Source organism: Aquarana catesbeiana, linkage group LG13 (assembly GCF_042186555.1).
Source record: "Aquarana catesbeiana isolate 2022-GZ linkage group LG13, ASM4218655v1, whole genome shotgun sequence".
In the NCBI taxonomy this organism is placed as follows: Eukaryota; Metazoa; Chordata; class Amphibia; order Anura; family Ranidae; genus Aquarana; species Aquarana catesbeiana.
Window position 1 is genome coordinate 102,300,655 of NC_133336.1, and position 24,084 is coordinate 102,324,738.

Consider the following 24,084-nt stretch of genomic DNA (forward strand, 5'->3'; position numbering starts at 1 on the left):
GATTCTGGCGACGCTCACTCAGTATCCTTAAAAGGAACCAGTGCCTGTAATCTAGAACATAGGAACCTCTAGTTCATATGTCTCTATCTCCGTTTCAGAGTCCTACCAGTTTATTCTGAAGAGACTGTTTTTAAGGCACTCCAGTCTACTGCTGTTACGTTTCACAGGGGGTTGTTTCAGGGCCATAGACATGCAGTCTAAATGGATTTCTGCATGCACATTTCCAGTGCGTTTTTGATGCTTTTTGGTGCATTTTTTCCCCCTCTTCCTTTTTTTTTTCTTCACCTTAAATTGGGATTTAAGTGCATTCAGGTGCATATTTTGGTGCCTATAAGTGTGTTCCAGTACATTTTTTATACGTTTTACTGCATTCCAGTACAGTTCAGTGCAGAAAAAATGCAGCATGTTCTACTTTTTCTGGATCTGACCGCACTGGTGTGAACTGTGCCATTGGAAACCATATAACCTACTATTCCTGCGTTTCTGACTTGGACAAAAAAGCGCACTGGACTGCATGTGGTGTGACAAGGCCTCAAAATGTTGCAGAATGGGTGGATTCACCCCAAAAGGGATCCTTTGGCCGCTAAGAAAGAATATGGAGTGGATTGAGCAAATGTCTGGAGTCTTGTGCTTGATCTGATCAAGGTGAGAACAGAGTAAGACCTCTGGAGAAACTTCATGAAAATACTGTGGTTCCTCCCCAGAAAGAGAACCAAACTCTAGGCAATCGTGTCCCACAAAGACCTAGAGACACACTCCACCTTCAACAAAGGATACCTTCAGCAGGAAACCAGCATGACTGTCCCAGGGGCACACCTCTCAAGTAATGTTTTTTTCTGCCTGGCATGTAAAATATTAGGAGCACCCAGGTGTGCAGACCATCTCCTTGCATGCAGAGACTGATCCTTGATTAGAGGCAGTTGCCATTGCAATGGAGGACAGTGCGCTCGAGAAATGTTAGCGTCCTCTAGCAACCAGGCCACTTATCCTGTCACAAGGAGGACTTGCAATCCTTTATGGAAGGGAAGGCCCCACATCCCCTCTCTCTTTTTTCCTTATTTAAACATTTAAAGTGGATAAGAATTCTTAAAGTGGTTTTAAACTCAAACAAAAATGTATTATCTTTCAGCTTACTAATCATTAGATGAGGCAGCTGCGTTTTCTTTTCTTTGACTTTTTTCACTCTGTTTTCACCTGGTGATCTGGCCAGTAACACACCGCTGTTATTGTACAGACACCATTCTGGACGAATGAGCACAGGAGGCACAGCAGACAGAGGCATTGTCAGTCTGGGGGAAGGGGAGTGTTAAATATATTAGCAGATTTAGATGCACTAACAAATTGAAGTCAAACTCCAGATCACACTTTCTAATCAGCTACAGCAAATATTTTTTTTCCTTTTTGGGATAAAGGTTTCCGTAAATAACTAAAAGCTGATAGTTTAAGCACCCCTGCCAGTGGTTTGTCTCATCCTTGTAAACTTATACGCTCTGCGGTAGAGCTTGTGCTTTTGAAAAACACTTTCTTGCTGGATCACCAGATGAAAGCAGAAGAAAAAACCTAAAAAAGGAAATGAATGCAGCCTTCACATCCAAGAACTGGTAAACTGCAATAATGATAAGTTAGAAGGCTGGCCGGAGGCTAGTCTGCGTTTGTAGGGGTTGTCTGGGGGGTAAACATCCTTCCTCCTTTGTTGGACCCCTCGTCGGTTTGTTTTCCTGGTTTATTGTTTCTGTTGTAGCATTTCTATCATGGTGGGGTTGCATCCAGTGTAGTCGGTAGCCTTGAGAGTTGTCAGGACCTCTGCTCAGATCTTCAAGGCCGCAACAGTTTTGAGTGGGGGGGGGGGGGTGCAGGCTGCAGTTACTTTCGCCTAGGGGAGGTTGTGCTGGGACTGGTAGTTTCACCGGGAACGGCTGAGCTTAGCTTCCCAGCTCTGCAGTACTGTTTGCCATGGCTGTGGAGGTGTGGTGAGGCCACAGCTTGATTCCTTACTGGTCATAGTTGTATACCTATGTTATATTCCCTGGTGGATTTCTGCTTACGTCTTAGACCGCAAGATGTGTTCCGGGGTAATAACTTTTAACTGTTTAGTAGGGCAGCTCCACTGCTGTGGTCAGTCATGCGATATCGCGCAATTATTTCTGTCATTCTGGGGTTGCATTTGGTGTCTTTATTCATGCAGTCCTGAGAGTTGTCAGGACCTCTGCTCTGTATTTCGGGGCCTCAGTCTGTCTGGGGTGCAGGAATGCTAGCCACAGTTTTCCTTTCAATCAGGATTTGTTGTGCTGGGACTGGTAGTTCCACTGGGCTTGGTTGCTGGCAGCTCCTTATCTCCTCATTACCATTAGTCCATGCGGTCATGAGGGTGTGGAGGGCTCACGCAGCTTACTACCGTGCACTCTTATTTCAGTGGGTGGGGGCTTAGCTTCCTTCATCCCACTCATGCAGTGCTAATGTACGGGTAGGCCCATTTTTCATTAGTTCTCATTGGGTCCATTTCATCTGTGTTTAGTCTTTGGGTATCATGCAGTTATGGCACATACACCAGTAGAAGTGTCCATCCTCATATGCATTTCCATGTCTCATTGTACCTTTTGTTCATTTATGTCGTATACCCCAGTATAGTTAGCTAGTGCTCACATCTTAGGATCTGTCATGTCTAGAGATCCATACGGGCTGAGGTTTCATTTTTAATTGATGGACCACAATCTTCTCGCCCGTATACCATACGTCATACGATGCGCTTTACACCTGCACGACTAACCACTTCGGTCTGTGGGTACATTAGCCCTGAATGTTCGTCTTATGCACTGCAGGTTACTCAGGCTCACTTATTGCATACTCTAGGGTGGTGGTTGTTATTAGGGTAATTTTCACATGCTCATCCATATACTTGGGTAGGCATGAAGGGGTGGTGGTGTTTTCATGTTCTGGTTGTCTGTTGTCACTTTCTCTGGTTCGTGATTCCTTAGATTTGGGCATGTCGCATGTTTTTGGAAGTGTTGAATTCACGTTCATCCATCCAACCCCACGTAGGGGTACAGAGCATGATAGCACCCCGCCATTAAGGAGTTGGACTATTACTAAACTCACAGCTGATCTTCGTCACAGGGTTTTTTTGCTTTCCTGGCCACAGCCACGAGGGCAGAACTCTTAATGATTGTTTTTCCCAATTCCATCCACCAGCAGAACATGTTTCTGGGCATAATTCTTTAACTCCTATTCATGCGGTGCTAAATATGCTTTCCACGTCCATGTTATGGTTGCCCTCATTCCTGCTGAACTATTTTTGTGGAAGCATTCGGCCGTGGATCTGGCGATCCAGCACTTTCTACTTTTAGGCAGGGGTATTTGGCTATCCAAAGCTGATATTACCAATGTTTTGAAGCTACTTCCTATCAGACCGCCCTCTGGTATGGCATGGTAAATGGTGAAAATTTAATTTCACTACCAGGTTAACCTCGGGTCAAAAGCAGTTTTTGCTTATTTGACACCTTTTGCCAAGCACTCCAAGGGATCTTGGGTTACTGCAAGAGGGACAGGGGATAATTTATCTAGTTGTTTTCCTGCTGTTTGCAGATCCCTGGGCAGTGACCAGGGTCTTATGTCTCTCACAGGGTGTGTTCTGAGCTAACGTCCCCCTAGCGGCCCGCAAAGTTAAAGGTCCAGGCCAAAGTCATCCTTTTTTTTGGCCATCATTCTCTGCTCTAATTTCATGTTTGCGAGGTTGCTCTTGGAGTACTGGTCAAATACAATGCCTTGCAAAAGTATTCACCCCCTTGGCTTTTTACCCATTTTGTTACATTACTGCCTTTAGTTCAATGTTTTTTTAATCTGAATTATATGTGATGGATTAGAACACAATATTCTAATTTGGTGAAGTAAAATTAGAAAAATATATACATAAAACTATTTTTCAGAAATAAAAAAATGATAATTGGCATGTGCGTATGTAGTCACCCCCTTTGTTATGAAGCCCATAAAAAGCTCCAGTGCAACTAATTACCTTCAGAAGTCACATAATTGGTGAAATGATGTCCACCTGTGTGCAATCTAAGTGTCACATGATCTGCCATTAGATATACACACCTTTCTGAAAGGCCCCAGAGGCTGCAACACCTAAGCAAGAGGCGCAATTAATAAACACTGCCATGAAGACCAAGGAACAGGCTCCAAACAAGTAAGGGACAATGTTGTTAAGAAGTAGTCAGGGTCAGGTTATAAAAACAAATATCCAAATCTTTGATCATGATCCCTAGGAGCACCATCAAATCTATCATAACCAAATGGAAAGAACATGGCACAACAGCAAACCTGCCAAGAGACTGCCGCACACCAAAACTCAGACAGGGCAAGGAGGGCATTAATCAGAGAGGCAGTACAGAGACCTAAGGTAACCCTGGAGGAGCTGCAGAGTTCCACAGCAGAGACTGGAGCATCTGTACATAGGACGACAATAAGCCGTACGCTCCATAGAGTTGGGCTTTATGGCAGAGTGGCCAGAAGAAAGCCATTACATTCAGCAAAAAACAAAATGGCACGTTTTGAGTTTGTAAAAGGGCATGTGGGAGACTCCCAAAATGTATGGAGGAAAGTGCTCTGGTCTGATCAGACTAAAATTTTACTTTTTGGCCATCAAAGAAAACGCTATGTCTGGCGCAAACCCAACATATCACATCACCCAAAGAACATCATCCCCACAGTGAAACATGGTGGTGGCAGCATCATGCTGTAGGGATGTTTTTCAGCAGTCAGGACTGGGAAACTGGTCAGAGTTGAGGGAAAGATGGATGGGGCTAAATACAGGGATATTCTTGAGCAAAACCTGTACCATTCTGTGATTTTTAGGGTTGGATCGGAGGTTCACCTTCCAGCAGGACAATGACCCCAAACACACTGCTAAAGCAACACTTGAGTGGTTTAAGGGGAAACATGTAAATGTGTTGGAATGGCCTAGTCAAAGCCCAGACCTCAATCCAATAGAAAATCTGTGGTCAGACTTAAAGATTGCTGTTCATAAGCGCAAACCATGCAACTTGAAGGAGCTTGAGCAGTTTTGGAAGGAGGAATGGGCAAAAATCCCAGTGGTAAGATGTGGCAAGCTCATAGAGACTTATCCAAAGCGACTTGGAGCTGTGATAGCCGCAAAAAGTTGGCTCTACAAAGTATTAGGGAGTGAATAGTTATGCACATTGACTTTTTCTGTTATTTTGACCTATTTGTTTGCTTCACAATAAAAAAAATAAAAATCTTCAAAGTTGTGGGCATGTTCTGTAAATTAAATGATGCAAATCCTCAAACAATCCATGTTAATTCCAGGTTGTAAGGCAACAAAACACGAAAAATGCCAAGGGGGTGAATACTTTTGCAAGGCACTGTACATCAGACCATTCATCTTTTTGTCTGATCCCCAGTCTGTTCAAAAGGGGACATTTTTGCAATGCTGAATCATGCCATGAGAATTATTTCTCAGGATAGAGCTTTTGTTCCAGGTTATTGGCCCTCCTTCAGGACCCTGACTCAGTTGTCAGGTTACAAGCAGAGGCACAACCCGACTTATTCATATGGGACCAGTTCCTGTGTGACTGGAATGGCATCTCCATGCTCATTCCACAACCAACAAGCAGGTCTCTCGAGTGTTTCAGACGCTGCTGTTTCAGTTAGTTTTACGGCCATCTTCGGACGCGAGTGGTTGGCCTCCGGAAGTTTTTCATCTGCCCAAGTTTGTGCATTCTTCGGCATTGTTCGCTATTTACCCAATACTGGCAACAGTCACATGGCAACCAGTTGGTCAGGGAACTCAGTGTTTTCTTTAGATGTTTTGCCCACAGCCAATTATTAAGGTAGATCAAGGTCCCTTCTCATCATGTCCTTCATGTGTAGGTTGACATGGCCAAGTTCAAGTTTCATTTCTTGGGAGAGTTACTCAGTGGGTATCTCACCAATTTCATACAGCACCCGGTAGCAGAGTTGATGGGCAAGCCGGTTCCTTCTTATTCCCTGCTGTTCATGGTTTAGTCACATTCTGGTCACAGGTGATCGATCTGGCTAATGGTTCTTATCTAGAATACTCTGAAAGCTTTTACCAAGGGTTGGAAGATTTATTTTTCAGGTTCAGGACTCTGGCTTTCGCTGCTTTATTGCCACAGCGAATTGGCCTTATCTGCCAACACCATCAAGTATCTCTATCAGGTGACCGGCACTTCAGGCCCCTGCAAACTCCTAACAATCCATCCATACATTTTTGCGGCTCACCCTCTCAAAGCCATATTGAGGGGTATTCAGAGAAGTCATGGATGATCTCATTTGTACCGCTACCAGTTACCGGCCAGGTTTTCCATGGAGTTTCAGACTTATTGTCTCCTTTCCACTTTTGACGCAGGTCCCAGTTTAGTGCTCAAGGTAGTTCCCTTTTCGCTACGCTGTACAACTTCCCAAAACTATAATAGTTACAGACCAGGGGTTTGTGGTAATTTACACTACTACATACAGTAACTGGTGTCTGAAGTGTGTGACCTTCTCTGCAATCATTTTGCAGCGGCTCATCTGGACAGCTCTTTGCCCCCTTTTCTCACGCATCCTCTCACTTCAAGCAGTTCATTCTTATGTCCGGGCTTTTACTGGCCAAATTAGGCTTATTCCAAAACCATTTTCTGGACATTAATTTAGGATCGGGGCAGCTTTTGCAAGTTTCAAACGGCGGTCCCTTCCTATATCAAGTACATAGATCCTCCTGTTGTAGCAGAAACATACCAGAACTTTATACTGAGCTTGTCCGGGCATTCGCTATTTTACTGGACTGATGGCTTTTACCTGCCCTTCAGCAAGCTTTCATATTCACTCCTACTTTTATGTCTTTTTGCCCTCTTTTAGGCGTACTGACCAGCTAGGCCAAGGCACACCTCAGGTCTTGGTAGTTAGGGTTATCGCATTTCCAAGTGAAGACTCTGACTACAAGTTAGAAGGCTGGCCAGAGGCTAGCCTGCATTAAAGTGATGTGTAGAATAAATAAGTGATAAACTCCCATTTTTATGATCTCCTGCAGCTCTTTGCATTACTCAGGGCACACATCCCCCTGGTGACTGCATTGGGTCATGCCACATAATATGCGTTGAACCCACCAATTGTAGTCTCAATCCAAAGCACATCTGACATGTTAACAAAGTGTGAAAACATAGGTAGACAGGGACAGAGCGTTGTCATCCCTACAACTGTTTGGAGCCCTGTGATGCTACCTTGATCAATTGTTTGACCTCCCTACCAACTTCTAACTTACCTACTGATTCTAGGCATCAAATAGTTGATTCTGTAAGTTCTGTGAAACATCTGTGCTCTAAAACTGAGGATACCTAGTCAACAGAATACAATTTCCAATAGCATTTTTATTAAAAAAAACAAATAACAAAAGTAACTTATTTTGGTCAGGGAGCTGCAAATGTTTGGTACAATGCCAACAGATCTATCCACAGAACTGATGGGCTTGGATTTTTAACTGCCTTTTCCATCCCTCAGAATGGTCCAAAAAGCAGTCGTCTTTTTATTTGCCAATTTCACTGGCATATCCATCTTTTTTTTCCAGTGCATGCCTCAGTTTTGTTACATTTCTTCATATAAACAAAGTAAGAACTGATGGATTGAAAATGGATGAAATACAGAGCAAATTAGGCACAAACAGATTTTAGAGTATTAATAAGTTTCATCTAAAAAAACATCCATGGCCTAAGCTCCATCCTTTGCATGTCATGTTTGTCATTGTGTTTTATACTTTAAAGAATGAATCAAATACATAGTCTTACTGCTCGGATTTACTTTACATTAATCATCCTGCATTAGGCAAGAGGCAATTCTTTTTATGCTGCCAGTAATGCACTCTGTTCAATAGCACAATGCTTTTGAAAGGAAACACTCCATTTTCATGGCTTTTTTGGGTGACCCTAAAATGTTTGGCTGTATTGCTTTGTGTTATGTGAAACCCTTGGCTCATTGGTATCTGACTTATTGTATACGGGCGTCTTTCTCTCAAACCAAACCTGTCCTGAAGAATTGGTTGCTATGTTTCTGAACAAAAAATGGTTACTTGTCTTAATTCCGACCAGATGCAAGTTGTTTAGTCTCTTGCCAAGTGCCAGATAGACATTATTAATTGAGGGCAATTTGATGATGATGAGAAGGGCCCGCAGAATTACCATTTAATGACCCATGCCACGTTACATAGCTTTTCTTTTTGTTTCCAGCCTGCACACAAATAAAATTGCTGTATGACTACAAAACATTGTTGAGGAAAATATGATGCATTAAGTCTTTAAAAAAAAAAAGGAAAAAATATGCTAAGACATATTATCAGCCATCAGTTTCATCTGCTCTCCAGATTCTTACTAAGTTGACTTTGTTAGAATAAGAGTGATTAACTTTAGTTGAACATTTACGATACGGAAAATAAAATGTTTTGCGCTGCCTTGTTTTTATGCAGTGTTGCCAATGTATACAACTGTGCACATGGCTGAACTTGGATACAAAGATCTAGGGTGCACATAGTGTATCTTTTAAGCCATTTGTTTATTCTTCATTGCTTTGCAAGGCCTTATTGGCAACTGAGTGCTAGGCTGTACGTACTCAGTGTGCTGTGCACTTTTTTATGCAATAGAAGCACAACAGACTGGTTAAGCTTGCAATTTAGAGCATAATTGATGGTTTGTGGTACATGGGAGTGTGATTTAGTAAGCTGTGGTCATTTTTAAATACAAAAATGTATTGGTAATAAATATTTAATACACACCAGTTTCTTAATATGCACAAGCAATTATTGAAGCCTTCCGATAGCTGTCATCAACGGTCCTGCCAATATAAATGTTTCTATCCATTTTCTACCATTTTCCACACATGAGGGTAATCTGACATAGAATTATATATACTTATAAAACTAGTTGTATTACCACCCCTTTCCATGATTAAGGCTGCTCACAGTTTGCTTACAGAGGTCAACTTGCATTTATTTTTTAACTAATTGCAACTGGAGGTGCATGCTTTCTGCAGCCCCTATATTCGTTAGTAAATTCACACTTGTTATCGCTGAACAGAGCACATATGGCTTGGGGAGAGCTTCTCTTTTTATATAAGATGTATCGTAACATTTTATCTTGCATTTTATTACTAATCTACACTTTATCCTTTAAATTTACAGTTACAGGAATGTGATTTTCTACAACCCCCTTCATTTCTTTAACTATCACAGGAGGGTTTGTGACTTTAATTGGCCTTCACATTCTCTGAAATCTGCTCTGATGAGATTGAGTAAGTGGAGTCCTAGTACACATGGATAAAAGCAGGCGTTATGGAAAAACTACCCTTAACACCCTGGGGTAAAGAACAGGAAAGACTTAGTAATTCTAAAAAAAAAAAAGACTTATTTTTAACAAACCTGTTATACTTGCCTGCTCTTTGCACAGAGTAGCCTCGATCCTCTTCTTTTTGGGTCCCCTGTGGGCGGTCCTGGCTCCCCCAATAGCAAGCTTTTTGCTATGGGGGCACTCCATCAGGCTCGCTCCTGAGCCACACTGTGTGTATCCATTCACACACAGCTTGACTTGGCCCCGCCCCTGCTCATCTCCAATGAGGAGAGAAAAACCTGAGAGAGCCGCTGCTCTTGTGCACCTTTCTAGATCGAGATAGCGCTCAGGTAAGTGTAAGAGGGGTCTGCACCCAGGTTTTTTACCTTAATCATAGAATGCATTACAGTAAAAAACCTTGAGCTTTTAAAACCACTTTAACCTTTTCCTTTAGAATCTTTATTAGCAGGCATATTAACAGCTTGCCAACCGCCTCACGTTGGAGTAAGGTGGCTGAACGGCTCTCCTGTGCCTGATCGCATAACTAGTACTTGATCTAGCACTTCCGGTTTGGGGTGTGTGCGTGCTGGCTGTGATTAGTCACAGCAAAAGCCGATCAGCGGGTACCGGCCATTGTATAAACCACTGGCAACCCGATGATTGGCGAGGAGGAAGATAGGACAGAGCTCTGTCTATGTAAACAATACAAATCTCTGTCCTGTCAGTGGGGATATGCAGGTTTTTGTTTTCCCGCAAAGCAGGGAATTAAAACCAGCACATCCCTTTTAGTAAAAGCATCTCACAGTAAACACACCAAGCACTGTTAGGCACACATTTTACCCGTTGATTGCCCTAGATGTTAACCCCTTTCCAGCCAGTGTCATTAGTATGGTGACTGCATATATTTAGCACTGATCAGTGTATTAGTGTCACTGGTTCCCACAAAGTGTCAGATTGCCTGCCATACTATCACAGTCCTGCTATAAGTCGCTGATCGCCGCCTTTTACTAGAATAAACAAAATAAATAAATAAAAATTTCTGTGTAGTGCGTAGCCCTCGGAGATGGCCGCCTGATCCCAAGGCTCTATCCCACTCCGGCCGTCCGCCCCACTCTGCAGTGATCAGTGGGAGTGATCCTGCTCCACATCGACCCCCATCGTTGGGAGGAACACCCGGGACCTGATCCATGTCCAGGGGGGCCCCAGGAGGGACATATCCCGCTATCTATATGCCGATCCCTGGACCCCAGAGATTCCCAAGATGGCACCAATAGGGGCCATTGTTTGCTCATTTGAGTACTTTACTTCCTGAGGGTTGTTCTTCTCCTCCAGGGACTTTTTTTTTTATTAAGTGGGGCCTAGGCCAGAGCGGATTTCATGCTGCTCCATCTTTTCTTTTCAGACTCCAAGGAAACTTCCCAGATGCTATCTTCCTGTTACCTGCTTCTCAGGTGGTCTTGTTATTAAGTACTTCAGGTACAGCCTTCTTCCAGGTCATAAGTCTCTATGCGATGAGCTTTGTTCTTTCTCTGATCTATGATGACCCATGATGCCCACTGATACTTCCACGTTCCCTATACAGGTAGCCTCCCATAATATACAGGGCCTAAACTCCCTGATGAAACGACGTAAACTTTTCCAGCCTACCATTCCCAGATTAGACATTTCTCTACCTACAAGAGACACACTTTCCTAAACAGTATAATCCCTCTTTTAATCATCCGAAATACCCACAGTTTTACAGTTTTATCTTGCGAACGCAGAGGAGAAAACTACAGGGGTGGGCACACCTCATTTTCCCTAACAAAAGAAATTCAGGACCCCGAAGGTAGGTCTCTTCTTCTCATAGGAACCATCACTGGTTCAATCTTCACCTTTGTTTCCTACAATGCCCCGAATCGTGGGCAAGCTGATTTCTTCTCATCTGTGATGAAGGCCCTCTCCCCCCCCCCCCCCCCCCACTTCACAGGCATGGTGAATATGGGGGAGACGCAAATGTAGCTTTAGACCAGATCCTTGATAAATCGGGTGACTTCGGGTGACTAGCTAATCTTCTCCACTCTCCAGGTATGGTAGACATTTGAAGGGAATTAAACCCCACAACAAAAGATAACACTCACTTCTCAGCCCCTCATCAATCTTATACAAGGATAGACCACATCTTCCTATCCACCACGTCCATTCTATCTATTTCTAAGTCTTGGATCAGAGATTCTTCCCTGTCTGACCATGCTCTGGTCTTGATGTACTTTATATTATGAGGCCTCATGGCCCTAGTGGACCTTTCCGCTGGCACCTCAATGAGACCTTTTGAACGATCCAATACAATGCACAATACTTGCTAAAGAACTCAAAGAATTCTTTGAGGCAAATGCTACAGTGGGAATCTCTCCTGAAATGCTTCAGGCTGCTCATAAGGCCGTCATTAGAGGTAAACTTATCCAGGTTGCCTCTCAGCGCAAACAGGGAAAAATGGCTATTAAAGGTAACCATCCTTACCTGTGATCTGTTTGCTGGTAATTGGTGTGTGTATATAAAAGGTCAATGAGTTTCTGGACTCCTGACAGGCCCTTGCATCTTTCATCCAGTGCTGCACTGATATTTTTGGATTCTGAGTCTCGGGGAAAGCAAAAGAATTGTCAAAGGATCGGCGGGAAAAGGTATTTGAACTGTATATAACCGGAAAGGGATTTAAAAAGGTATCCAAGGAATTGAGAATGCTAATCAGCAGTGTTCATACTATAATCAAGAAGTGGAAAATGAGGGGTTCTGTTGAAACCAAACCACGGTCAGGTAGACCCACTAAAATTTCAGCCACAACTGCCAGGAAAATTGTTCGGGATGCAAAGTAAACCCACAAATAACTTCAGGTAAAATGCAGGCCTCTGAAAACATGTGGTGTGGCTGTTTCAAGATGCACAATAAGGAGGCACTTGAAGAAAGATGGGCTGCATGGTCACCAGAAGAAAGCCATTACTACGCAAATGCCACAAAGTATCCCACTTACAATACACCAAACAGCACAGAGACGAGCCTCAAACCTTCTGCCACAAAGTCATTTGGAGTGATGAGACTAAAATTGAGCTTTTTGGCCACAACCATAAACGCAACAATTGGAGGAGTCAACAAGGCCTATGATGAAAGGTACACCATTCCTACTGTGAAACACAGAGGTGGATCGCTAATCTTTTGTGATGATAGAGCTACAAAGGCACAGGAAGTTTGGTCAAAATTGATGGCAAGATGAATGCAGTATGTCCTCAAAATACTGGAGGAACATTTGCATTTCCATTCCAACATGACAATGATCCAAAACACAAGGCCAAGTCGACCTGTCATTGGCTACAGCAAAATAAAGTGAAGGTTCTGGAGTGGCCTTCTGTCTCCTGACCTCAATATCATTGAGCCACTCTGGGGAGATCTCAAACGCGCAGGTCATGCAAGACGGCCCAAGAATTTACAGGAACTGGAGGCTTTTTGCCAGAAGGAATGGACAGCTTTACTATCTGAGAGGATAAAGAGCCTCATCCACAAATACCACAAAGACTTCAAGCTGTCATTGATGTTAAAGGGGACAATACACTGTAGTAAGAACTGGGGTATGTAAACTTTTGATCAGGGTCATTTGGCTAGTTTCTGTTGTCATTATGATTTAAAAAGAGTAAACACAGTTGATTTGACAATAAGTGGCTTCAGCCAAACACTAAGCATGAATGAAACAAGTTTTTGTGTTATCCATATTCTCTGAAAAATGGGCAAGAAATCTTAAATTCTGCCAGGGTATGTAAACTTATGAGCACAACTGGGCACTGATGGAAACTTATGGGTACTGATTTTCAGTCTTTTTGAGCTATGAAAAAAAAAAAAAAAAAATACCCAGTGGTGATCAAATACCACCAAAAGAAAGCTCTATTTGTGGGGGAAAATGATATAAATGTAATTTGTTTACCACGTTGCATAGCCGCGCAATTGTCAAAGTAACGCAATGCCAAAAAAACAATAAAATGGCCTGGTCATGAAGAGGGAAATCTTCTGGAGAGAAAGTAGTTAATACTTTAGGTCAGGCAGGGCCGGCCCTACCATGGGTCCCGGTGGGACCGTATGACCCAGGCGTCCATTTAACAGGGACGGCAATACGACGGACTGCCTGAGTCACCCTCCCTGCGGCGTGCAGTGTCATGCTGTTCTGAGGTCTGTACACTGTATTGTAATGTAGATGGATATGTGCAGAGGGGGGGGTGTCTGCACTGATGGAGGGGGGTCTGCACTGAGGGGGTGTCTATGGTGATGGAGGTGGGTCTGCACAGAGGAGTGTCTGTACTGAGGGGGGTCTATACTGAGAGAGGGGGTCTGTAGTTAGTGGAGGGGGGTCTGTACTGATGGGGGGCTATAGTTGGTGGAGGGGGGGGAGTGACACAAATTTTTTCTGCACCGGATGACACCAACCCTAGTGACGCCACTGCCCACGATGCCACTAGCAATGAGGCAGCCAGCTGTAGTAGTCCACAAGGAGCAGGGGAGGCGACAAGGCCGGGAGCACCGCTGACTCAGTCCCTCCCGCTATGTGTGGTCAGGAGAAAGCCGAGGGTGCAGGGGTTTGCAGTGGGACTGCTTTTCATATGTGCAGCGAGCTGGCTGGCAGGTAGGTTCTTCGGCTTCTCCCCAATGCAATGCCTGTGTGGAATTGTCTGACGAGGCTGCATTGATGGACAGTGATGGGCTGCATTGGTGGCCACTGATAGACAATGATATGCTGCACTGATGGGCTGCACTGATGGAAACTTATGAGGCTGCTTTGGTGGGCATTGATGGGCACCAATAGGCTGCACTGATGAGGTGGCACTGATGAGGTGGCACTGATGAGGCTGCACTGATAGGCTGCACTGATGAGGCTGCACTGATAGGCTGCACTGATGAGGTGGCACTGATAGGCTGCACTGATGAGGTGGCACTGATAGGCTGCACTGATGAGGTGGCACTGATAGGCTGCACTGATGAGGTGGCACTGATGAGGCGACACTGATGGGCTGCACTAGTGGGCACGGATTAGGTGGCATTGATGTACACTTATAGGCTGCACTGAGGTGGCACTGGTGGAAACGTATGGGTATTGATAGGCTGCACTGGTGGGCACTGATGAGGTGACACTGATGGAAACTTATGGGCACTGATGGGCTGCATTAATGGACACTGATAGGTGGCAGTGGTGGGCACTGATGGGCTGCACTGTTGGGCACAGATGGAAACTGATGGGCAATGATGGGCTGCCCTGATGGGCACTGAGGTGGCATTGATGGGCTGCACTAGTGGGCACTGATGGGCTGCACTGGTGATCTGGACACTGGTGGAAACTTATGGGAACTGAGTTGCACTGGTGGGCACTGATGGGCTGCACTGGTGGGCACTGAAGAAGTGGGACTGGTGGAAACTTATGGGCACTAATGAGGTGGCACTGATGGGCACTGATAGGCTGCACTGGTGGGCACTAATGAGTGTATAATTATCCTGTTGTAAAATAATGGATGTGGTGGGCCTTTTGGGGGGGCAGCATTTCATTCCTTGAGCCAGGCAGCACAATATCTTGGGCCAACCCTGAGATAGGGTAATTCTACCTTGTTCTGTGTAAAATTACCTGTGTAGCTATTGTATTAAAATGTGTGTAAAGCCTAAACTGTTTTAGGTTTTGAATATATTAGAGATGGGTGAGAACATCTGTAAACAACCTCTCTTGGTTTTTATCGCCATTCTCTCCAGTAGGAAAAGTAATGAGAAATTTAAAAAAACACACAAAAAGCGGTTAGTGGAAATCTTCTAATAGGGAAACCTGTTCTGATATCTTAGGCTGAGGGTCACACACATCCAATTCGCAATAGCAGGAGATTTTGACCGGCACTCTACAGAGCTGGTTCACATATCTCCGTAGCAGGTCTGGTTCGTTTTGCACAAAAACGCGTCTTTTGGTCAGTTTTCAGGTCCAAATTCAGCCCAAAATTCGGACTGAAATCGGACCTGAAACGGTGAACCAGGATGCACTGGAGCCCTGCTGTGAGCCAGATGCGGTGATGGTGTGCATGGCGGCTCTACACCTTCCCGCCTAATGTCCTTAAATTGTAAAATTGTTGGGTGAACATCTCCATCCAATCAGATGCAACTACTGTTATGGGAACCAGCTTTCAAAAATCAATAGTTGCAGCTAGAGGTTTGTCCATCCATGCTGTGTAGATTGGATAGAGGAATCCCTAAGGGGAAAAAATAATGGCAATAGAATAGGAAAAAAGTCTGTGTGGCCAGCTTAGGGTATATCCAATCGCTTTGAAGAAATCTTAATTTACTTCCTGCTTTGTCTCTGGTAAATAAAAAGAAGGGAAATCACCCTGATGAAACAAGTATAGCAAAAAGCACAGGGGTCTCTACTAAACCCCTGTTTTTTAACGCATACTGTTAAGGGTAAGTTGAGCTGGGAATTTTCTTTGGTTTTGTTTGTCATGCGTTGCCCTTCCATGTGCTCCTTGCTGCAAAGGCCTCTTTACACCTTTACTTCTTTTCAGTGCTTTCTCAGTGGACCCAGTGGTGCCCTCAGACCATAGAAGTACACTTCATATATCAACTTTAGCTTTGATTTGTCCTGTTGCTAACTCCATTATGTGCCAGTCCAGTTGGACCAGTAGAAAGGTACCTGCACTGAGGATGGTAATATAGGTGACGTGACGGGCACGTTTTGACTGACTTTTTATCAGCTGAGTATTCACTTCAACACTGTCAGCTTTTACTGTAGTTCTTACAGATTTTATGGTACTCAGGCCTCAAAGGGTAAGTGTTGAAGTTTTACGGGAGGGAAGGGCACAGTGCTTTGATGATGCTCTAGTCCAATTAGCAGTTTCACAGTAGCTGTACATTGTAGAAGAGGTGATTAAAGTGGATGTAAACCCTCACATATACCCAAGTGACGTGAACCGCCTCAGATTTTTAGTGTTCAGCACTGGGATTGATGTCTTGGCATACACTGTGTGACATCTGATTGGAGGAAAGGCACACACTCCCCTCCGCATAGGCATAGGAAGGAAGGAATGTGCTGTGAATAGAAAACGCTCTCCTAATCTATAGCACCCACCCCGACACAAATTAAAGGCTGGTTTTATCTCGGTTGTCAGACGTTATCATGCTGATAACAGAAGAACGGAGCAGCAGAAAGACAGGGGACATAAAGCTTTGGAGAGAGAGATAAGAATACACTGCAGATATATGTGCCTAGGTCAAATTTAATGAATCGGGTTTACATCCACTTTAAGATGTTACAAACAAATCAAATGGATTACAGCTGTTTTAATCTGTATCAACTCTCCTGGCACTTAAATACCCTTTTCCCAAAGTAAATGCAAGTTTATATGTAAGTGTCATTTTTACTGCACTAGTAGAACCTGTATTAGTGGTGGTCAACTTAAACATTTATAGAGGGCTTCAAGTGTGCTTCCAGTCAGCCATTCAATAGCAGACTGTTTTTGTTGTGTTTTTCATTGAGTTCAGTTAGGCAGTCCATTTAAAATGAATAGGCTAGAACGCATGTCAACGCCCCAAAATTTCAGTCCTGCTGCAATTTTTCTAGGCATATTGCAATGCACACCAAAGAAGTTTGAGTACAGTGACCCCCAGCATTGGTCTCCTTAAGTGCAATAATAACCGCAGACATTTCTGTCACTGAGTGCGTTAATAACTCTCAACATTGATGTCAGTGGACGCAGTAATAACCCCCAATATTGGTGTCAATAGATGCAAGAATAACCCCCTCCACTGGTGTCTACTGCTAACACTCTGCCCCCCCCCCCCCCATAATGGTGGTCATTGCAGAGAAAGTTAATCCATAAGAATGAATAGCTTTGAGTAAGCCTAATTCTGAATACAAGGTCCATAAATCCACCATGTGCTGGACCCTAGGCCAGAAGATTAGTAAAATGTTGAAAAAAATGAAATACTGCTGACTTGTCTAGATTTGAGTTTGTTAATGCAATTTTGTATGACAGCCTATCCGACACAAGCCAGCTGAACATCTGACTCCTGTCGAAGGGGCATCCCAGAAAAACCTCTGCTGATCAGCGCGGTCGGCCAACGGGTGTGAGCACTGACCAGTGTAAATCTGGCTTTGGCAGATAGTACACCGAGCTCATCAGCTGGATTGAATGAAAAAAACTGATAGTGTGTATCAGGCATTAGACTTCCAATCCAACAGCATCGTATGTTTAGGCAGTATGATCTGTTAGTGGTAATTGTTAGTGTTTTATTTTTTTTTTTTTAATTGGAATTTCTACAGTTCGTGTGCTTTTTGAAAAAAAAGCTGGGTGATAATTACTGTACTGGTTTTAAGGCCTTTTGCACACTGAGCGTTCAGCTCCCCTGAATGCCAGAAGAAAAACTGCTTAAAAAATGCTCCCAAAGCCTTTTTTTTTTTTTTTTAGGTGCATCAAACATTTGGGTGTTCGTTCATTCCATTGGCCAGAGTATGAATTTATTCTGGCCATTGGAATGATTGATCAAGTGCTAAACATGCCTAGCATCTAGGTGCGTCTAGTGTTTTTTCTCTGCCCAAAAGCCCTCTCCTGAATGCACAAATTATATTCTTTTTCTTTTTAGCCTCTAAACGCTCCTCTTCTAATACAGAACTTGTGTGCATGGCCACATAGGCTAACATAAAGGAGCGTTTACAGGCATTTTTAAACTCTACGTGAATGTGGCCTTAGTTATCTAAAGTCGTATTTTTTTAATTATTTTTATAAATACCAAACCTACTTACCTGCTCTGTGCAGTGATTTTGCACAGAGCAGCCCAGATCCTCTCAGGTCCCTTTTTCGGGCTCTCCTGGCCCCTCCCTCCTGTTGAGTGCTCCCACAGCAAGCAGCTTGCTATGGGGGCACCCGAGCCAAGCCACAAATCCATGTGATCATTCAGACACCGAGCCCCGGTTCGGCCCCGCCCCCGCTCTCCTGATTGGCTAACTGACTTTGACCGCGGCAGCCAATGGCGCCACTGTTGTCTCAGCCAATCAGGAGGAAGAGTCCCGAACGGCCAAGGCACTCGTGCACATCACTGGATAGAGAGGGAGCTCAGGTAAGTATTAAAGGGGCTGCTGCACACAAGGTTTTTTTTATCTTAATGCATAGAATGCATTCTGCTTTTACAACCACTTTAACATTGAAGCAGCTCATTTTTATAGTTTGAATTATGTAATGTTCATATATGTTTCCCTTTGTTTATGGTCTACAGACACAATTTGAAGTGGAAATCTTCAATGTCCGTGGAGAGCAGGCTGTCCAGGTTACAAGGCTAGAAGAGACCATACAGAGTTTACAAGAGGACCTAGAGAATCGGTTGAATAAGGGAAAAGGTGAAAGCTGTGATGCCTGTGTTTCTACTGAAGATGAGAACCATCCAAAAAACTTTCGTAGCGTTTACATTCAGACGGACAGGGACACTTTTCTGAAAGCCAGCGAGGAGGACAACAAAATTCAAAAGAGCAACCAAATAGTTCCTAAGAAGCTGAATATACCATTACTGATTCAGAGCTTAGCGAGCCCCACAGAGTCTCAGGAATCATCTTTGTGTGTGCCTCTCTCACCTACCTCTTTATCAAATTCTAGCAAAGTTCTTCCACCTCCTCCTCTCCCTTCTTTTGGAGGTCCTATACCACCTCCACCACCTCTTTTGCCAGGTTTTGTGCCTCTACCACCACCTCTTCCACCTGGATCAGGGCCTCCTCCTCCACCACCACCACCACCCCCTCTTCCAGGTTCTGGTCCTCCACCTCCTCCACCATTGCCAGGATCTGGTCCCCCTCCACCTCCACCACTGCCAGGCTCTGGTCCCCCTCCACCCCCAGGCTTTGTTCCTCCACCACCTCCTGGTCCTGGCTCTTTCTTTGGCCTTTTGTTATCCAAGGAAGCCCCTCGCAAGCCCCCTGTGGAGCCTAAGTGTCCTATGAAGCCACTCTACTGGACTAGAATTCAGATCAAGACAAGTAGCAGGTAATATACAGTAGAATGCTACACAATTTCTTTAAATACTTCTGGTGGTGGATGTTTATTAATGACACCAAGTTAAATAATAAAAAAGTGCCTCCCCTTCCTCTTACGATGGAAGAAAAAAAACGAATAAGTGACTTATTCACTCGTTTCTGGAGCACTGTACACATCGCAGCAGCTGCAAGTAAAGTTTACTGTTCACACTAGTGCGATTTTTTCCTTTGACTGCCATCGTGCTGCAATGCATCACAGTGGAAATCCCTTATACTTATAAAGCCTGAGTGCTTTCACACTGGCGTGGTGCACTTGCAGGATGGGAAAAAAGTCCTGCAAGCAGCATCTTTGGGGCAGTGTGGGAGCGGTGTATACACCGCTCCTAAAGCGCCCTGCCAATTGAAATGAATTAGCGCTGCCAAAGCGCCCGCAAAGCAATTCGGCAACATGGGCGATTTTAACCCTTTCTTCGGCAGCTAGCGGGGGTGTAAAGCGCCGCTATAACAGCAGTAAGTGCTGCTAAAACTAGTGGTTCTTTACCACTAACGCCGGCACCGCCCCAGTGTGAAAGTACCCTTATTCTTTAGGCCTGAAATGTACATTTTAACATGTGTGAAAAATTTAAGTGGTTAATATCTGCTCAGGTAAGATAAGTCCAATTTTAAAATGTCTCAATAGATGCTTAAAACTAGGACTGCAGATTGTGCTTAAAAATGACTGAATAAAATAAGGAGTTATTGTGTATAATATATTTTGTATCTGTCTATATATTTTTTTAACATTCTTTTTAGTAGCCCAAAAACGAGCACGACGGGTTCCTTGTGGGAGACACTAAGGGAGCCAGATATAGCAGACACCAAAGAATTTGAAGAGCTGTTTTGTAAAGCTAATGTTCAGCAGAAGAAAAAGCCTCTTTCAGAATCTTATGAAAAGAAAACAAAAGCAAAAAAGGTATGTCATTTTTTTTACAGAAAACAAACCATTGTGCACTTTGTTTTATTGGAGCCTTCTACTAGACTAGAAAATATCACCCTGTATTTCCGAAAAACTAAAATTTGAAAAACCATTTAGTTTACCCAACAAATATACTGCAACAAGCATATTTTGTGCAAAATGGGACTTCAGGCATTTTATTATTAAAAAAAAAAAAAGCTCTTTAAAATAAAAATGCATTTTTTATCTATAGGTCACGATGCTAGTAGCTATGAGTAACCTACAACTAAGTTTTAGTTGTCCTCTGCTTCTCTGTGGGTTTGATAAATTGATAAAAATGGTTCGTGGGTGCTATGCCAGGCTCCTGCACACTCTTCCTCCAGCTTTCTGCCTGTAGCTTTGAACAGGCTTTTAGTTTAACTGGATGGAGTGTGAGCAGAGCCCTGCACTGCCACGCTGATTTTAATGTGACCACAGCAGCGAAGAAGAGGATCCCCTGTGGCTGTCACAGTGGAAGGGGTGAGTTGATGGCAGGAGCTACAACATGTTAACATTTTATACCTTAAATACAGGTGTAACATGTTCTGAGCAGTGAACTTTGTCTGTAAGACTCCCAGCAGCCGTTTTAGCAGTATTTTTTTATAATGCAATTACCTCCTTAAAGTGGGTCTAAAGGCATGAAGGCTTTTTACCTTAATGCATTCTCTGCATTAAGGTTAAAAAAAAAAAAAACGTTCATACTCAGCTCCCCATCCCCCCAAATACTTACCTGAGCCAGCGTTCTGCCCAAAAGCAGCATCACTACTCTCTCTCCCACAGGCTCTGAGACAGCAGTGGAATCCATTGGCTCTTGCTACTGTCAGTCAAATTTAGTGAGCAGAGAGCGTGGGGTTGGAAGCGAGCGTGCACGTCTGCCCTCATAGCATATGGCTTGCTATGGGGGCAGACAGAAGAGTACCCTTGCACAGAGCAGATAAGTAATACCATGTTTATTATTGTTTTAAGAAAAAATATAACTTTCTTTTTCATACATCATGGGACACAGAGTTGGGCTAATATTCATTACCTACTGGATTATGCGTCATCTCTAGGTGAATGGACACTGTTAGACAAAGTCTTAGACAAGAAGTGATCCCCTATATAACCCCTCCCATGCAGGAAGTACATCAGTTTTTTACCAGTGTCTTTGAGGTGGATGGGCACGCTCGTTTGAGCTCCAGGTCTCTAGTCCCACAAACTGTTCTTAAATGAATCAAGGGATTGACCAATTGGATCCATTTGACACAGGCTATATATGCTTAAATAAATGGTACCCGAGCCTCGCAAAGAAAACTCAAGATCCTGCTTTCCTGTAATGCGACCTCCGGATGCTGGACCCTGTGAAGTGGAATCTTGGACACCATAGCGGTAAGGCATTCCTGCAGGGTGCTGTACAGGTCCAAGGAAGTGGACCCTTAACATGAAAAATGTACCCAGTCCTTGAAGGTCCTCAAGTGACAGGAACCCGCCGTGATGGGTGAAGATTGGGCTCTTAGTTTCTAAGCTGCCCTGCACCTGGACGGGTAAGTGAAACCCCTTTACTTGTTGTGGGATGTCCCAGTGATTGTAACAATCAGTCAAGCTAGCTAGAGGCTGGACACCTGTGTGCGGTGACCATACGGGGGAATTTTGGGCTAGCTATGGGTGTTTGCAAAGTGTACCTTTTTGCTTGTGTCTGGCTGTTTTTTACCTGTATGATGGCGCATGACGGTGTGCCATTTTGCCTCTTGGTTCGCCATGGCGCACGTGCATTTGCAAGAGCTGTGCTCAGCAGTTTGACCATGGCGCGTGCGCACGCATGCGCAGACCGTTCCGGCGCACAGCAAGCTTATTTAAGCTGTGTATGCCAAGCATGTTGTACTTCCAGAAGGCAGCTATGGGACACAGAGCAGGCTCTGAACCAGGCGTTTGCAGCGGTTCATTTCTCCTTACCTCGGTCACGTGAGTCACCAGGTGTTGCTTGGCAGGCTAAAGTGCTTAGCAGGATTGTTGCATAGGGGCTTGGTGAGCCCTATTAAAGGGCTCCCTTCTGAGGTGTGTTAATACTACACCCAGGTACTCTCTTCTTGTGGCTTGTAAATGTCTTTAAAAAAGTGGAACAGGAGTAACACTACAAGGAAGGGCACACCTATGTCATCAGTAGCTCCTGATGAACCTAGTCGTATCCCTAGTGTTGTACCCCTGAAAGACCAGAGGGTTCCAGGCAATCTGAGCCGTTGTGCCTATCTGGTATGGTGCTTACAGTCAACGCTGCTGCTTTACCCTTTATCACCAAGGATGAACTGTCCTCAGCCCTAGCCGGGTTAGAGCACAGGATTGATGGCATGATTGCCTCTATCCCACAGGGTGACAAGAAGCGTGACAGATCCCCCTCCCCTGAGCCTCCTAGTTTGAAGCAGGAATGGTTTGAGGATGGGGAAGAGCTAAAAGTTGTTTTCTCTGGCGGATCAGTTCACTTCTGAGAAATCTGGACAAGAAGATATCCAGTTGGTGTCTGCGCCTCAGTCGCAGAGACTTTTGATCCAAAATCTTACTGAGATGGTTCATTCTGCCTTTAAGTTGCCTCTTGTAGAGGTTACTGAGCCCCCCTGGTCCTCTTTGGGGTCCCTGAGGCCTCTTCAGGCCGCACAGACTTTCCCCTTACACCCACTGTTGGAACAGGTGGTGCATTCTGATTGGGAACATCCTGACAGGATTTTAGTTCCTCATAAGATGTTTTCCCTTTTATACCTCATGGATGAAGAGTTCATCAAGAAGTGGAGCATCCCACCTGTAGATGCAGCATGCTCCAGCATGATTCTTCCTTGAACAAGAACTTATCCGGTGGATAACGCACAGGGCTTGAAGGACCCTGTTGACAAGAAACTGGAGTCACTATTAAAGGTTTCCTTTTCTTTGGCCAGTTTAGCTATTCAGCCAGCTGTTGCAGCAATTGGAGTCTGCCAGTCCATAAAGGATCAGGTCAGGCAGCCTGACAGGCCTAACCTGGAAGATGATCTTGCCGAAAATAGGACAGATATTCCTCGAGTGCTGTGTTTTGCTGTTGATGCCTTAAAGGATTCAATACAGCAGGTTTCTCGTATGGCTCTCTCTTGTCTGTACATATAAGCAGACTTTTGTGACTTAAGAACCGGTCGGCCAAGCTTCCTTGTAAGAAGTTATTGTCAGGTTTTCCCTTTCATCAGGAACGTTTGTTTGGTGATCTGGACAAATATGTCCAAAAGATTTCCGGAGCGAAGATCTCTCTACTTCCTGTAAAGATAAGCACCAGGCGTCCCCCGCTTAAAACCTCAGGGACTGCTTCCTCAGGTGTCTCAGCGCCAAGGCCGTTCCACCAACAGGGTGCTAGAGCCAGGGGCAAGCCGCAAGGCCATGGTCAGAAAAAGCCCTAGGTCCAAAGCTCTTCTAAACTTGGCACCAAGCCCTCCTTTTGAGGGGATGCCCCACTCTATCGGGTAGGGGGAAGGCTGCTGCACTTTGCGGACATTTGGAGAACACTGGTTCAAGACGAGTGGGTCACCTCGACTATATCCCAAGGTTACAAGCTGGAGTTACGGGGGGGGTTCCCCCTCAGAGGTTTCTAAGATCCAGCGTTCCCTCAGATCCTCCAAAAAGAAACTTGCTGTTTCAGGCATTACATCATTTAGTGCATCAAGGAGTGATTGTACAGTTCCTTTATCCGAAAGGGGCCCGGGGTTTTATTCAAACCTGTTTATGGTTCAAAAACCAAACTGGGACACAAGGCTCGTTTTGGATCCAAGATCCCTGAACCAGTATCT

At 44.3% G+C, this 24,084-nt stretch overlaps 1 protein-coding gene across 4 annotated transcripts in view; it reads left to right on the top strand.

Annotated features, from left to right (window-relative positions):
* The window catches only part of FMN1 (formin 1), a 482,430-nt gene that overhangs the window by 283,422 nt on the left and 174,924 nt on the right, over positions 1–24,084 (top strand). For 2 of the 4 annotated variants that reach the window (XM_073609885.1, XM_073609887.1), the window contains 2 exons: positions 18,585–19,342; positions 20,125–20,284. In XM_073609885.1, coding sequence (XP_073465986.1) covers positions 18,585–19,342; positions 20,125–20,284 — 918 coding nt within the window. The remainder of the gene's footprint in view (positions 1–18,584; positions 19,343–20,124; positions 20,285–24,084) is intronic. The other 2 variants (XM_073609886.1, XM_073609888.1) reach the window with 1 other exon arrangement.